This window comes from Arachis hypogaea, chromosome 12, assembly GCF_003086295.3.
Source record: "Arachis hypogaea cultivar Tifrunner chromosome 12, arahy.Tifrunner.gnm2.J5K5, whole genome shotgun sequence".
Lineage (NCBI taxonomy): Eukaryota > Viridiplantae > Streptophyta > Magnoliopsida > Fabales > Fabaceae > Arachis > Arachis hypogaea.
This window is the reverse complement of record NC_092047.1, coordinates 45,915,519-45,927,756: the sequence shown is the minus strand read 5'-3', so window position 1 is coordinate 45,927,756 and position 12,238 is coordinate 45,915,519. Positions and strand designations below refer to the sequence as shown.

At 31.7% G+C, this 12,238-nt stretch overlaps 1 protein-coding gene across 1 annotated transcript; it reads left to right on the top strand.

The window, feature by feature from the left end:
* The first annotated feature begins 6,424 nt into the window (after positions 1-6,424).
* Positions 6,425-9,776, top strand: LOC112727367 (type I inositol polyphosphate 5-phosphatase 5-like). The gene is made up of 10 exons (XM_025777085.3): positions 6,425-6,966; positions 7,061-7,163; positions 7,249-7,323; positions 7,722-7,809; positions 7,908-8,012; positions 8,123-8,666; positions 8,766-8,959; positions 9,035-9,143; positions 9,226-9,374; positions 9,451-9,776. The coding sequence occupies exons 1-10, from the start codon at positions 6,802-6,804 to the stop codon at positions 9,665-9,667; spliced, it is 1,749 nt and encodes a 582-aa protein (XP_025632870.1). The 5' UTR covers positions 6,425-6,801; the 3' UTR covers positions 9,668-9,776.
* Positions 9,777-12,238: the final 2,462 nt, after the last annotated feature.

The window sequence follows — 12,238 nt, the reverse complement described above, 5'->3', positions numbered from 1 at the left end:
TTGGTACCATTGAAGGTTTCTAAGCAAACTTGTCTAACACCGGCACATTTTGCAACACCTTGATTGGTCATTTTCACAACACCAAAATCACCAGGAGAATAAGATGTAAATAAATTCCTCCTAGATGTAACATGAATAGAAGCACCGCTATCAATCACCCAACTAGTGCTACTATCAACAAGGTTAATAGATTCAAACTCCTCAACAAAAAAAAAATCATCATGAGTTACATTAACCTTGTCTTCATTACTACCATCATCTTTATTTGTGCTCTTGCCTTTACTTGCCTTGACTTTCTCCTTCTTTAGCTGCCAACAAAATTTCTTCACATGTCCCTTTTGACCACAATGATGACATTCAATATTTTTATACTTTCCTCGAGAATTGCTTCTGCTTTGATCTCTACTTTTATGACCTCGACTTTTGTTTCTCCCCCTAGACTCAGAAACAAGAACATCTGAATGCGTAGTCGATGTACCTTGTGACTTTCTTCTCATTTCTTCATTCAAAACACTGCTCTTGGCAAGATCCATAGAGATTACACCATCAAGAACAGAATTGGACAATGACATTCTGAGAATTTTTCACGAGTCTGGTAAGGAGTCAAGAAGTAACAATTCTTGAACCTCTTTATCAAACTTGATACCCATGGAAGATAACTGATTCATTATTCGTTGGAAGTTATTCAAGTGATCTGTCATTGATGTCCCATCTATATATTTCAAAGCCAATAAATGCTTGATAAAAAACATCTTGTTATTCCCAGTTTTCCGAACATATAACTGTTCAAGCTTAATCCAAAGGATCTGAACACGTGCCTCTCCAATAATATGGTTCAACACATTATCATCAACCCACTGCCTAATATATCCACAAACTTGTCTATGCAATAAAGTCCAATCATCATCAGATTTATCATTAGGCTTCTCTGTACCAAAAATTGGTTGATAAAAATTTTTAATATAAAGCAAATCTTCCATCTTTGACTTCCACAAATCATAATTAGGACCATTAAGAGTAATCATCCTACTAGTGTTAGTATTAGCTTCCATTGTTCACAGAATCACAATCCCAGAAAAATACCAACAAGCTATGATGCTAGTATGAAAGAGCCTAGCAGCGAAAATAACACAAATATCCAACACAAGAATAATATGGAAGCACTCACAACATAATATGGCAGCAACTATGAACAAGCAAATATAGCAAATAAAGCAATAACAAGAACACACCGAGATTTTAACGCGGAAAATCCCCTCAATGTGAGAGGTAAAAACCACGGGTCGTCCAGACCAATGAAATAGCTTCACTATAATCAAATGAGGTACAAGAGAGTCTCAAATAAAGCAAAAAAAAAAAACGTGCATATAACCAGTCAAAACATCAAAGCACCAAAGCTCATAAATGTGAAGCAAGAAGAAGAAAAATATAAAAAAAAATAGAGCTGCTGGCGAAGCCACTTTATCCCTCTGCAGACCTCCAATCAAAATCTTCACTGTTCAGAATGAAGAAAAAAATGTAATGAATCTACAGTTTAAATTTCATGTCGATCCAACGGTGAAATAATGAGAAACTGCTGTTCAAAGAATGCTGCTCTATGTAAAATCGGAAAACCTATTTTCTCTCTTGCGAAGCCAATTTCTCCCACTGCAGACTTCTAATTAACATCTTCACCGATCAGAATGAAGAACAAGACGAGTGGAACACGCAGTTCAAGTTTCAAGCCGATCCAACGGTAAATGAATGAGAAACTACTATTTGAAATTTACTTCTCTACATAAAAACAAGAATTCTATTTTTCCTTTTCTCTCTCACTTGATAGCTACACTTTCTCACTCTCAAAAGACCCCAAAATCTGATTAGAGTTGTGGCACAATAGGTGTAAAGAGACACTCTTGAGCTTGGGCCTCACAAAGAAGAGAAAAAAACCAATACTAACTTCCTTCAAAGTCATTAAAACTTGTTATACTTGTTGTCATAGTCCCAAGAGCTTAGCTCACTTTTCTCATAATTCACCTGCCACATACACATACATATTCATATATAAAATCTGCATAATAAAATAGAAATTTAGCAACTTCATCATTATCAAACAAGCACATATCTCATCATCAAAATTCACCATCCATCAGAGTCACAAACATGGCCTCTATCTAGTCTAACCTTTATCTCTTTGAAGTTCACTCTTTCTAACACTTTCTCTTCACTCCCTTTTCTGCTAGAACTCCTAGTCCATCATCAAAATCAGTTTCTCACCAACAAGGACATAAGGACGAATTCCTAGTCCATCACAAGAAGGAGGTGCTCATCCTCTCAAGTTGTAAGTTTCGGTTAGTTGAGCTAGGAAGAATCAAGTAAGACATCAAGAAGAAGGCTTATGACCGAAGCAATGAGAGGGAAGTTATGAGATTCGAAGGCATGAAAAGAGAAGACGGTGGAAGGGAACTTATCTCCTCAAGCTTCCATGAAGGATGCTGAAATGGAGTTGATGTTGTTGGAGGTGGAGAAGAGAATTGTGCATGGTGATGGTGGTGAAGTAGGTTTGGTTGGCTCTCTCACTCACCCTCACTAACTCTCGGCTCTTCCCTCCCTTTCTTGCTCTCTTCTTTTTGTTCTTCCTAGCTGAACTAATGAAGAAAGGTGAAGAGTATATGAAGGGAAGAATGGATAAGTAAAGTTAGAGTGCTACGTTGCACTTGAGGTGAGGAGTGATTAATACCTAGGCTTGACATTTAATGCAAGTTGCTCACAACGCAACTAATCAAGAGGTATGACTATGGTTGGTGATGAATGGTTCGGTTATACAGTGGCTGGAAGAAGAGAATAATAGTGTTAATCATGGTTAGTCACTCATCTTCCATGCTTAACCAAGGTTTAATGTATTGGAATAAAGCATGGTTCGATCACCACATGAGAAGGAAAGAGAAAGGCTTAATCATAGTTAGCTTATCATCACATGATCCATTTACTTGATGATTAGTATGGTTTGGTTTCAAAGTAGGGGGCTGTTTCGGTGGAACAAGGGAGGAGAGAAGAGTGTTGTCAAGGTCTTGATCATGGTTAAATAAGGAGGGGCATTTTGGTTCAAACAGGAAAAGAGTGATTAAAAAGTGTGATAATGTGTTAACTTGTTTTGATAACATATTGGGGCTTTTCTTTAATTAATTGATCACTTGATAAATTAATTATACGATGATTAATCTAGACAAGTGATTAAATTTGTCTAGAAATTAATCCAGAGAGAGATTAACTAATCATGGTTAAAATTTTAATATGACTCTCGCCATCAAAATTTTAAACAAAGAAAATTACCGACGCCGTGAAAAACATCGTCACAAAATATTTCGGTTCTAACCATATCTAACTGATATATACATTTAGGTTTAATTAATTTATTGGTCCTTTGAATTTTTATTTTAATAAATAAATTAATTATAATAATTACTAAAATAAATAATTTAAAAAATATTTATCAAAATAAATATTTTTTTCTTATCTCGTTTACACTGCAAACGAGATAAGATGTTCAAATCCAAACCGATCCAAATTAAATCGTTCATCCAATCCAATTCAAGCTAAAATCCGATTAAAATCGCATTAATTCGGATTTAATTAGATTCTATTTTTTGCAAACTGGATTGGATCGGATTTCGAATCTACTTTCCATAACCGATCCAATCTAATCCAAACCGCACAATGTGCTATAATATTATTATTTTATTATTATATTTACAATTATACTTATAACATGTTCAATTTGTTATCCAATTTTATATTATTCATGTATTATTATTATTATTTAATAAATATTTTGTATCTAAAATGTTATTTATTTATTTATTTATTTATTTATTTTAACTAACTTATAATTTTATTTCTATTGTTATGTTATTGTTGGCTTCTTAAAATATTGTTGAGATTTGCTATGTTATCGTTGATTATTTAAAATTTAATGTTGCGACTTGTTATATGTATTTGATTTTTTTAATTTACAAAACCGCAAATTCAATCCAATCCAAACCGCTTGAAATTGGATCGGATCGGATCGAATTTTTTTTCTAAAAGTCATCTAATCCAAACCGCACCGCAAGTACAATTAGTGTTCGGATCGGATGAGTTTTTGACTCAAAATCGATCCAAACCGCACCGCGAACACCCCTAAAGACAGGTGGACGCGACACGTGTATATCTCATTTACACAGTAAACGAAATACGTGTATTTGTAAAAAAAATATTTTTTTAAAAATAATAAAAAATATTAATAATATCAATAATATCAATTATCCAAACTTTTAGCATTCAATTAGTACATAAAAAGGTTGGTAAAAGAGATTAAAATGAATATATTTGATTAATTAGTACTAAAAAAGAGTACATAGAAAATACGTAATAAGAGAGTGATGGACGATAAATAAAACAGATAAAGAATGGGAGAGTGGGAGATAACTGTCTGTTTGCCAAGAAGAGGTTGATGGAGATAGTAGGAGATAACGTGGGAAATAATCGTTTCATCTTACAACTTGAACACGTACGAATTTTTATTTTTCAAATTTAAATCAATCCAATTGTATCATATTTTAATCTAAAATTTTTTATGTTTGATCATATTTAAAGGTATTTGACCGTCTAAAATATGATCCAATTAGATTGATTTAAATTTAAAAAATAAAAAATGGTTTTCTTCCACTATTCCCATCAACCTCTCCTAACAAACGGTTATGTCGCATTCTCCCATTCTTTTTCGTTATCTCGCATTCTTCCATTCTTTTTCTATTTCGTCCATCACTCTTCCATTCTTTCATGGAATTTGAACACGTACGGATTTTTTATTTTTCAAAATGAATCATAATTTAATCTAAAATTTTTTATGTCCTCTTTTTGAGTACTAATTGATTAAACATATCAATTTTAATCTCTTCTACCAATCTTTTTATGTACTAATTGTATGCTAAAAGTTTGGATTATTGATATTATTAATATTTTTTATTATTTTCAGAGAAAATAGTTTTTTTTTTACAAATACACGTGTCTCGTTTATCTCGTTTAAAGTGTAAACGATACCGTGTAAACGAGATAATTATAAATGAGATATACACGTGTCGCGTCCACCTATCTTATCTCGTTTACAGTGTAAACGAAATAAGAGAGAAGTATTTATTTTGGTAAATATTTTTTAAATTATTTATTTTAGTAATTATTATAATTAATTTATTTATTAAAATAAAAAATTCATTGGTCTCTATAGTTTCACAAAATTTTCAAATAGGTTCTGTGTAAGGACCCAATTAAAAAAAATTAGTACAAAACTCAATTAAAAAGAAAAAAAATATAGAAATTTAATTAAAAATTTCGCAAAAATATATGAACTAACAGAATAATTAAATTTATTATGATATAACTTTTTGCTTTAAGAATTACATAGATTATTTTATAACAAATTTTAACATAAAAATTCATCTATTATTTTTAATTATTTAAAAGATTGTGTACAAAAAATCTATAATAATAATTTTTCGTGCATGCATGGCATAGATCTAAATCTAATTACACTATAATAGAAAATGTATCTTCTAGGTTATTTTTAATTATTTAAAAGATTGTGTACAAAAAATCTATAATAATAATTTTTCTTGCATGCATGGCATGAATCTAAATCTAATTACACTATAATAGAAAATGTATCTTCTAGGTTTTTGTTTTATGTCGTGTGAATTTTTTATCATATAATATCTATTTCGAGAATTACCTGAAATAATACTTTGGATTTGTCCGACTACCTTATGAGGAGGTGGGGTGTTACCTGTAAAAGACTCTAATACTTAAGTTAGGAAGAGTTTTGAACAGATTTTTAGTAGATTGTGACGTGAATATACCTGAGAGTACTAGTGTATTTATAGCAGAATAGATAACTACCTTTTGAATAGTTCCACCTTTATTGGTAGATATTAATTTCCTGTACTCTTAAAAATTTGTTGAGATCTATCTTTTAGGAGAAATAGAAATAATACGAGAAATTTAAGGAAATAGTTATTTAATTGGATATTTGAAACTGATTCTCCTTGCCGTGTCCGACTTATTAAGAAACCGGATGAGTAGAAAATGCTACTTTTGAAGAGCCTTTATCCTTAATGGATCTAGCTGCATTTGGGTCAGTATGAACAATATTTTTTTCACATTTTTTTTTATTTGAGAAAAAATTAACGAGTGAATTCATTTTTTATCAAAATGTTCTAATTCCAATTCCATAAGTAGAGAGACAAATAAAATAAAAAAAAGAGCAATAGAGATATACTAATAATTATGTAATGATTTGTAATTAATTGAGTCATTATTATTATTAAAACAAGAATTCAGTATATACCCCCCATTCTATAATAGAAACAAGTAAATAATATGTTGTTCTCGTTTTATTTTATTTTTTTTGGAAAGGGGGTAATAATTGGGTGTGGAAAATCGAAGCATATGCAATATTTGGCATATTTGTGAGTTGTTTATGGCCTCATCAGGGAAGGGCATAACTTGTTATGGGTATGAGGCCTCATCCTTAGGTCGTCCGAAAGTTGTGCCACCAAAATCTGAGCCATTTGAAAACGGAAAACAGCAACATCCTAAACACACAGGCATTATCGCATCATGCAAAAATACGAGAGTGAAAGTTGTTGCAGGAGGCTCGTTGATGATGAGTTAGTTACATCACAATCAGTCTGGTGCATGTTACGTTGATTGCAGCAGGTTGGAGGACTCAAGATCATATATAATACAATGCATGCAGCATGTTCAAAAAGACGAAGTAGCCATTGAATGTCGTATTTTTACGCTGCTTATTCGAATTCTACTTGTACCATATCAAATGATAATAATTCTGAAATGACCAAAGTCAACGATCCTTCCATCAGCCCCATCAGGCAAATCTCTGCATCCTCTTCTCCTGACATTACTAGCAACAAGAATGACAAGAAAAAGAAGGTTCTATATATATTCCTGCATTATGCCTTCCTTCAATTATAATTGCTTATCTTTATATTTATTTTTATTCTTTTATTTTTTTGTTTGGTTCAAGTCTCTCCTTCCCAAGATTTTCGGTTCAAAGAGAACTGGGAGAGGCTCAGACGATGATGCTTTCACCAAGCCACACGAGGAAGGAGATCAAGGAGTTACTCTTGGTAATTTCTCTTTCACTTCCACCCCTCTTCTTTGTCATTGTTGCTTTAATTTTCTTTTGATGAATGTTCTTTTTCATGTCCAAAGATTTGGAGAAGAAGATTGAATCCAGAAGAAAAGCTTTAATGGAAGTGTCTCCCTTCATGAGAAAAAGCTTCTCAGGTATACATACATATTATTGTTGCATGGAATTAATTTTTTTTTACATTCTCTGAAATTATTTTTCATATCCAATTTCGCGGCTTGAATTTACATTGAGAAACATTTGGGTCAATGCTACGTTCTGGATCATCCAACTCGTACATTTGTTGGTAGCTTACCTAACAACAAAAAATCTTGCCTATCCGGAAGGATGTTTTTGATCAAGGGGAAAAGGAAATCTTTTATTTGTTGTTTAGGTATTTATTTTCGACAGCAATACCTAATAAAGCCACATATATAGCTACCAACTGTGTTAGGCGTCATGGTTAGAAGGAGTGTCTTTGTATACCCATTGCAATTACGTACTAGTCAAGATAATAGGATAAAGCATGACCTTAGTTACTTATATGTGCTAACAGAAAGGGAGACTAGCCCAGGAATCGAAGGCCTAAATTTGTCAACTTTTGAACGACCTGTGGGTCCAGAAACTGAAAGACAGGGTTTCAGGTTTGGTATTTTTCTTCGATTGTTGTAGTGAGATTAAAAACTCGTGTTAGTAAGACATCGGTTTATAATAAATTAATAATATCTGGGAATGCATGTAGGATATTTGTTGCCACTTGGAATGTAGGAGGAAAATCGCCAAACTATGATCTGAACCTTCAAGATTTCTTGCTAGTGGAGGGCTCTGCAGATGTATATGTATTGGGGTGAGTTTACAATTACATGATGCATGGTGGCAAGGCAAGAAGCTAATAAGTAAACTTTGAGTTGAGTTGGCTGACATATATATATATATTTGTGTCTGTGTTTGATTAAGGTTTCAAGAAATAGTTCCCCTAAGCGCTGGGAATGTATTGGTAATAGAAGACAACGAGCCTGCAACAAAGTGGTTAACATTGATAAGTCAGGCACTAAACAGGCCAAGAAACGAGTACAACGATCCGTATGATTTGAACTTGAAGAACTCGAGGGAGTTGAAAGGGCCTACAAGTCTAAACTTCTTTCAGAAGTCGTCTCTGAAAATTGTGAGCAAAAGCTTGAGAGCAGAGGGCAGCAGCCTCCTTAAGGCATGCAATTGTCCAGTGGAATCTCCAACCAGCAGAGACAGAAGGAGGGTGAGAAAGTTTAGTGACCCTGTTAGTAAGATAGATAATGAGATTCGTGGTGAGATTAGCATGGAAGAGTTGCTCTCCATTGCAGAGATACCAATGACTTCCCAAAACAAGTACTCCCTTATATCAAGTAAGCAAATGGTTGGCATTTTTCTCACTGTATGGACTAGGAAGGAGTTGGTACCTCACATTGGCCATCTTAGAGTAGATACTGTTGGAACGGGAATCATGGGTTGCCTAGGTAACAAGGTACATATCTGTGTGTATTCATAATCATAATCATATTGCGGTTTCCAAGACTAATAAATAAATAATAGTAGTGCATGTGAAATGATAATTGGTTTGCAGGGGTGTATATCAATGAGCATGACAATACATCAAACAAGCTTTTGTTTCATCTGTAGTCACTTGGCTTCTGGGGAGAAAGAAGGTGATGAGATAAAGAGGAATGCTGATGTAGCTGAGATCCTCAAAGGGATACAGTTCCCTAGGATTTGCAAGAACCCTTGTGCCAAAGCCCCTGAAAAGATTGTTGACCACGAGTAAGTCGTATTTTTTTTATTATACCAAGTTTCTTAATTGTAAATTCCCTTGTTTAATGTCTGCATCTTTTGCAGACGAATAATATGGCTAGGTGATTTGAACTATCGGGTGGCTTTGAGTTATGAAGAAACAAGGGTCCTCTTGGAGGATAATGACTGGGACACTTTGTTAGAAAAAGATCAAGTGAGTGTTTTATGCTTTCTAGTTCTCACATAACATTATTATTACTTTTGATTGTATTGACTTGTATACATGTTTTTCACAGTTGAACATTGAAAGAGAGGCAGGAAGGGTGTTCAATGGATTCCAAGAAGGAAGGATCTTATTTGCCCCAACTTACAAGTATTCTCAAAATTCAGACTCCTATGCCGGGGAGACTGCCAAATCCAAGAAGAAACGCAGAACCCCAGCATGGTACTACTATATATATAGAGAGAGAGATGAATGAAGAAATCCATTCCAATAACCAATTATGTTGAATAATTTTCAGGTGTGATAGAATACTATGGCGTGGCAAAGGCATTGAACAACTATCATATATACGAGGAGAGTCAAGGTTCTCTGACCACAGGCCCGTTTGTGCTGTCTTCTCTGTGGATGTGGAAGTTAGAAACAGAAACAACAGGTTCAGGAAGGGTTACTCGTATGCTCACCCAAGACTTGAATTCGAAGATGTAATACCTCAAAGACATAGTTTCTATGATTAATTCAATCTAATATCCTCCCAATTAACCAAACTTGTATATTTCCTTAGGATCTATAGAACAACGATATTTCATTTCAACATTATTCTTTAATTCATTACTTCTCTCCTTCTCCAATGTGTTCATATATAACAGCAGAGCAAAACCACAAAGCAATGCAATCCTGTTGTGCAAGCAAAACATATAACTTTTTTGTACTTTCTTCTTATTATATTAATTACTAGATCGATAAGAATATAGGGAAATAGATCCTCTCCAATTTTTTTAACACTTGAGAGAATAAAGTGTGATGTCTCACTTTTAATTTTACAAGTGAGACCAAAATTAAAGAGGAGAGAGAGAACAATGAAAGGTGAGATTAAACATTGGATACCATCCAGTTTTTATTTTCTAGGTCTTGTGTGATCTGTTATGGGTTGGATTTAGATTAAGTTCAAGCAAGTTATTGTTAACTCCTTTTTTCTTCCCATTGGAGTTATGATGCTGCATGCAATCCAAGATCTTCATGAATGTTGGCACTCAAGCAGCAGAGTCCATAATCTTGTGGTGTGGTGTTACCCGAATCTCAGCCAACTCATCGAGCTGAGAAATAAGGTCCTCGTTCCGAAATGATTATTATTTAAATATATCTCAGCCAACTCATCGAGTTGTATTATTTTATTTTTGGTAATTGCTACAGTGTCTAAAAGTGTTTGTCTAACTTACTAAAAAGGGTTAAAAATTAATATTTAATTTTAAAAGTATAAAAATAAATAATTATTAAATATTCAAAAGTTGTCATAGAAAGTAAATTAGGCATAAATTAAGCATCAAGTTATAGATACCATAGAATTCACCTTTATTTTTTTTGTACAGTATTTGTTAGTTCACTTTAATTAATTTATTATCTATTATATCTTAGTAGAAATTCACCTGCATTCAACTTCACATAAAGCTATTTTTGGATGGTCGATACATGTTATTATTTGGTTTGAAAAAATCGGTTTATTTTATACGAATGGTTTCATTAATAAAACCAATTTAAATTGAACCAAACAATTATTTTTACTCTTTTCTTTTTTTACGCTCTTGAAATTGGTATGTTCGTCTTATTTGTATTTTTTAATCAAATTTCTTATTTCAAATGTATTTCTTAATTTATGTTTTTATTTACTTCTCTATGAATGATGAAAATCATTTAATAAATACATAACTGTTTATGTCATCACACCATTTGATATTCAAGATGAAATTGGTTGGATGTTAGACAATAATTTTAAAAGTTGTACTATTCACATCTTTATCTAGAGTCAACACAGAGATTGATTGGGTTACTGTTACTTGTTAGATTCAAGTCGTTATAGGTAAAATTTGTACCTTTATCCTAAAAGTATTGTTTCATGAGTTATGTTTTTTTTTATATATAAATAATTTGTGAAATATAATTGTGGTAAGCACTGATTTGATATCAACAATATCTAAAAATTAACATTGTTTGTGTTGTTCACACAAATACCCAATTAGACATAATAGGCAACTGTATGAGAATTAATTCTATCATAAAAATAGAGATAATTTTTTGAATAGAACCACATCAATTGAACTATATATACATTTAAACTCAATATTTAAAGATGTGATGTACTCTTTGTATTCTTATTTAAACTTAATTAGTTTTGTTGAATGCATCCTATACTAACAAAAATGTGATCTAATCATGTATTATATATATTTTAAGAAATATATTAATTCCAAAGAGGATATTGAACTAGGGAGTAATAAATTATGTATTCTAATTTAATATTTATATTTGATTAAAGAATAATAAATTTTTTTTTTCAATTGAATACCTAACTAATTGAATATAACCTATCTAGTTCTCTTTATTTAATTTGGTTATGCTTTAAGATGTTCAAGGAATAGGTAAATTAATTTTGAAAAGTTAATTATTTAAAGAACAAATAGTCACTTGAATTTGAATGAAAAATATATATATAAATTTGAAGTTGGTATGATTAAAAATTTTAGTACCAACCAAGAATACTAGAATAAAAAAAATATGTAGTCACAAAAAAATATGTATAACTGAAAATACTCTAAATATAACTATAGTATAGTACTAAGTCTGAGTATTTTTTAATCTTGCCATAGTAATATTTGTAAAGAATAAAAGAGTATTTTGCTATTTAAATTTTTATCTTAGTATAGGTTTAACTTGTGTATATTTTTTCTTGAAAAGATGCATGTGAAGCAAAGTATTAAATTTATAGAAACGTATTTTAAATTATTAACAACTTATTAAAAGTAATTTAAACTTTAACATTGATCATGAAAAAACTTTGGCCTATATAATATTATTAAGGTATATGACTAAAAAGATGTTTAGAACTAAATTTTATATATTTTCTCATTTATTTTTCTAGTCTATTTGTTAAAAAAATTATGTCACTAATAAGATAGGTGAACAATAGAAAATAAACTATGAGATTACATTGTTATAATTCGTCAATTTTATAAGTTATTTTATTTTAATACTGATGTAGGGTAAAAAAAAATATTGAGAATATGACACATTCTGAATACGATAAATGTTAT

Bases quoted from the DNA above. Each gene is read 5' to 3' on its own strand.
- LOC112727367 (XM_025777085.3), top strand. From the start codon at position 6,802: ATGTCGTATTTTTACGCTGCTTATTCGAATTCTACTTGTACCATATCA. The intron at 8,960-9,034 runs GTAAGTCGTATT...CATCTTTTGCAG, and splicing joins GAAAAGATTGTTGACCACGA to ACGAATAATATGGCTAGGTG. The intron at 9,144-9,225 runs GTGAGTGTTTTA...TGTTTTTCACAG, and splicing joins CTTTGTTAGAAAAAGATCAA to TTGAACATTGAAAGAGAGGC.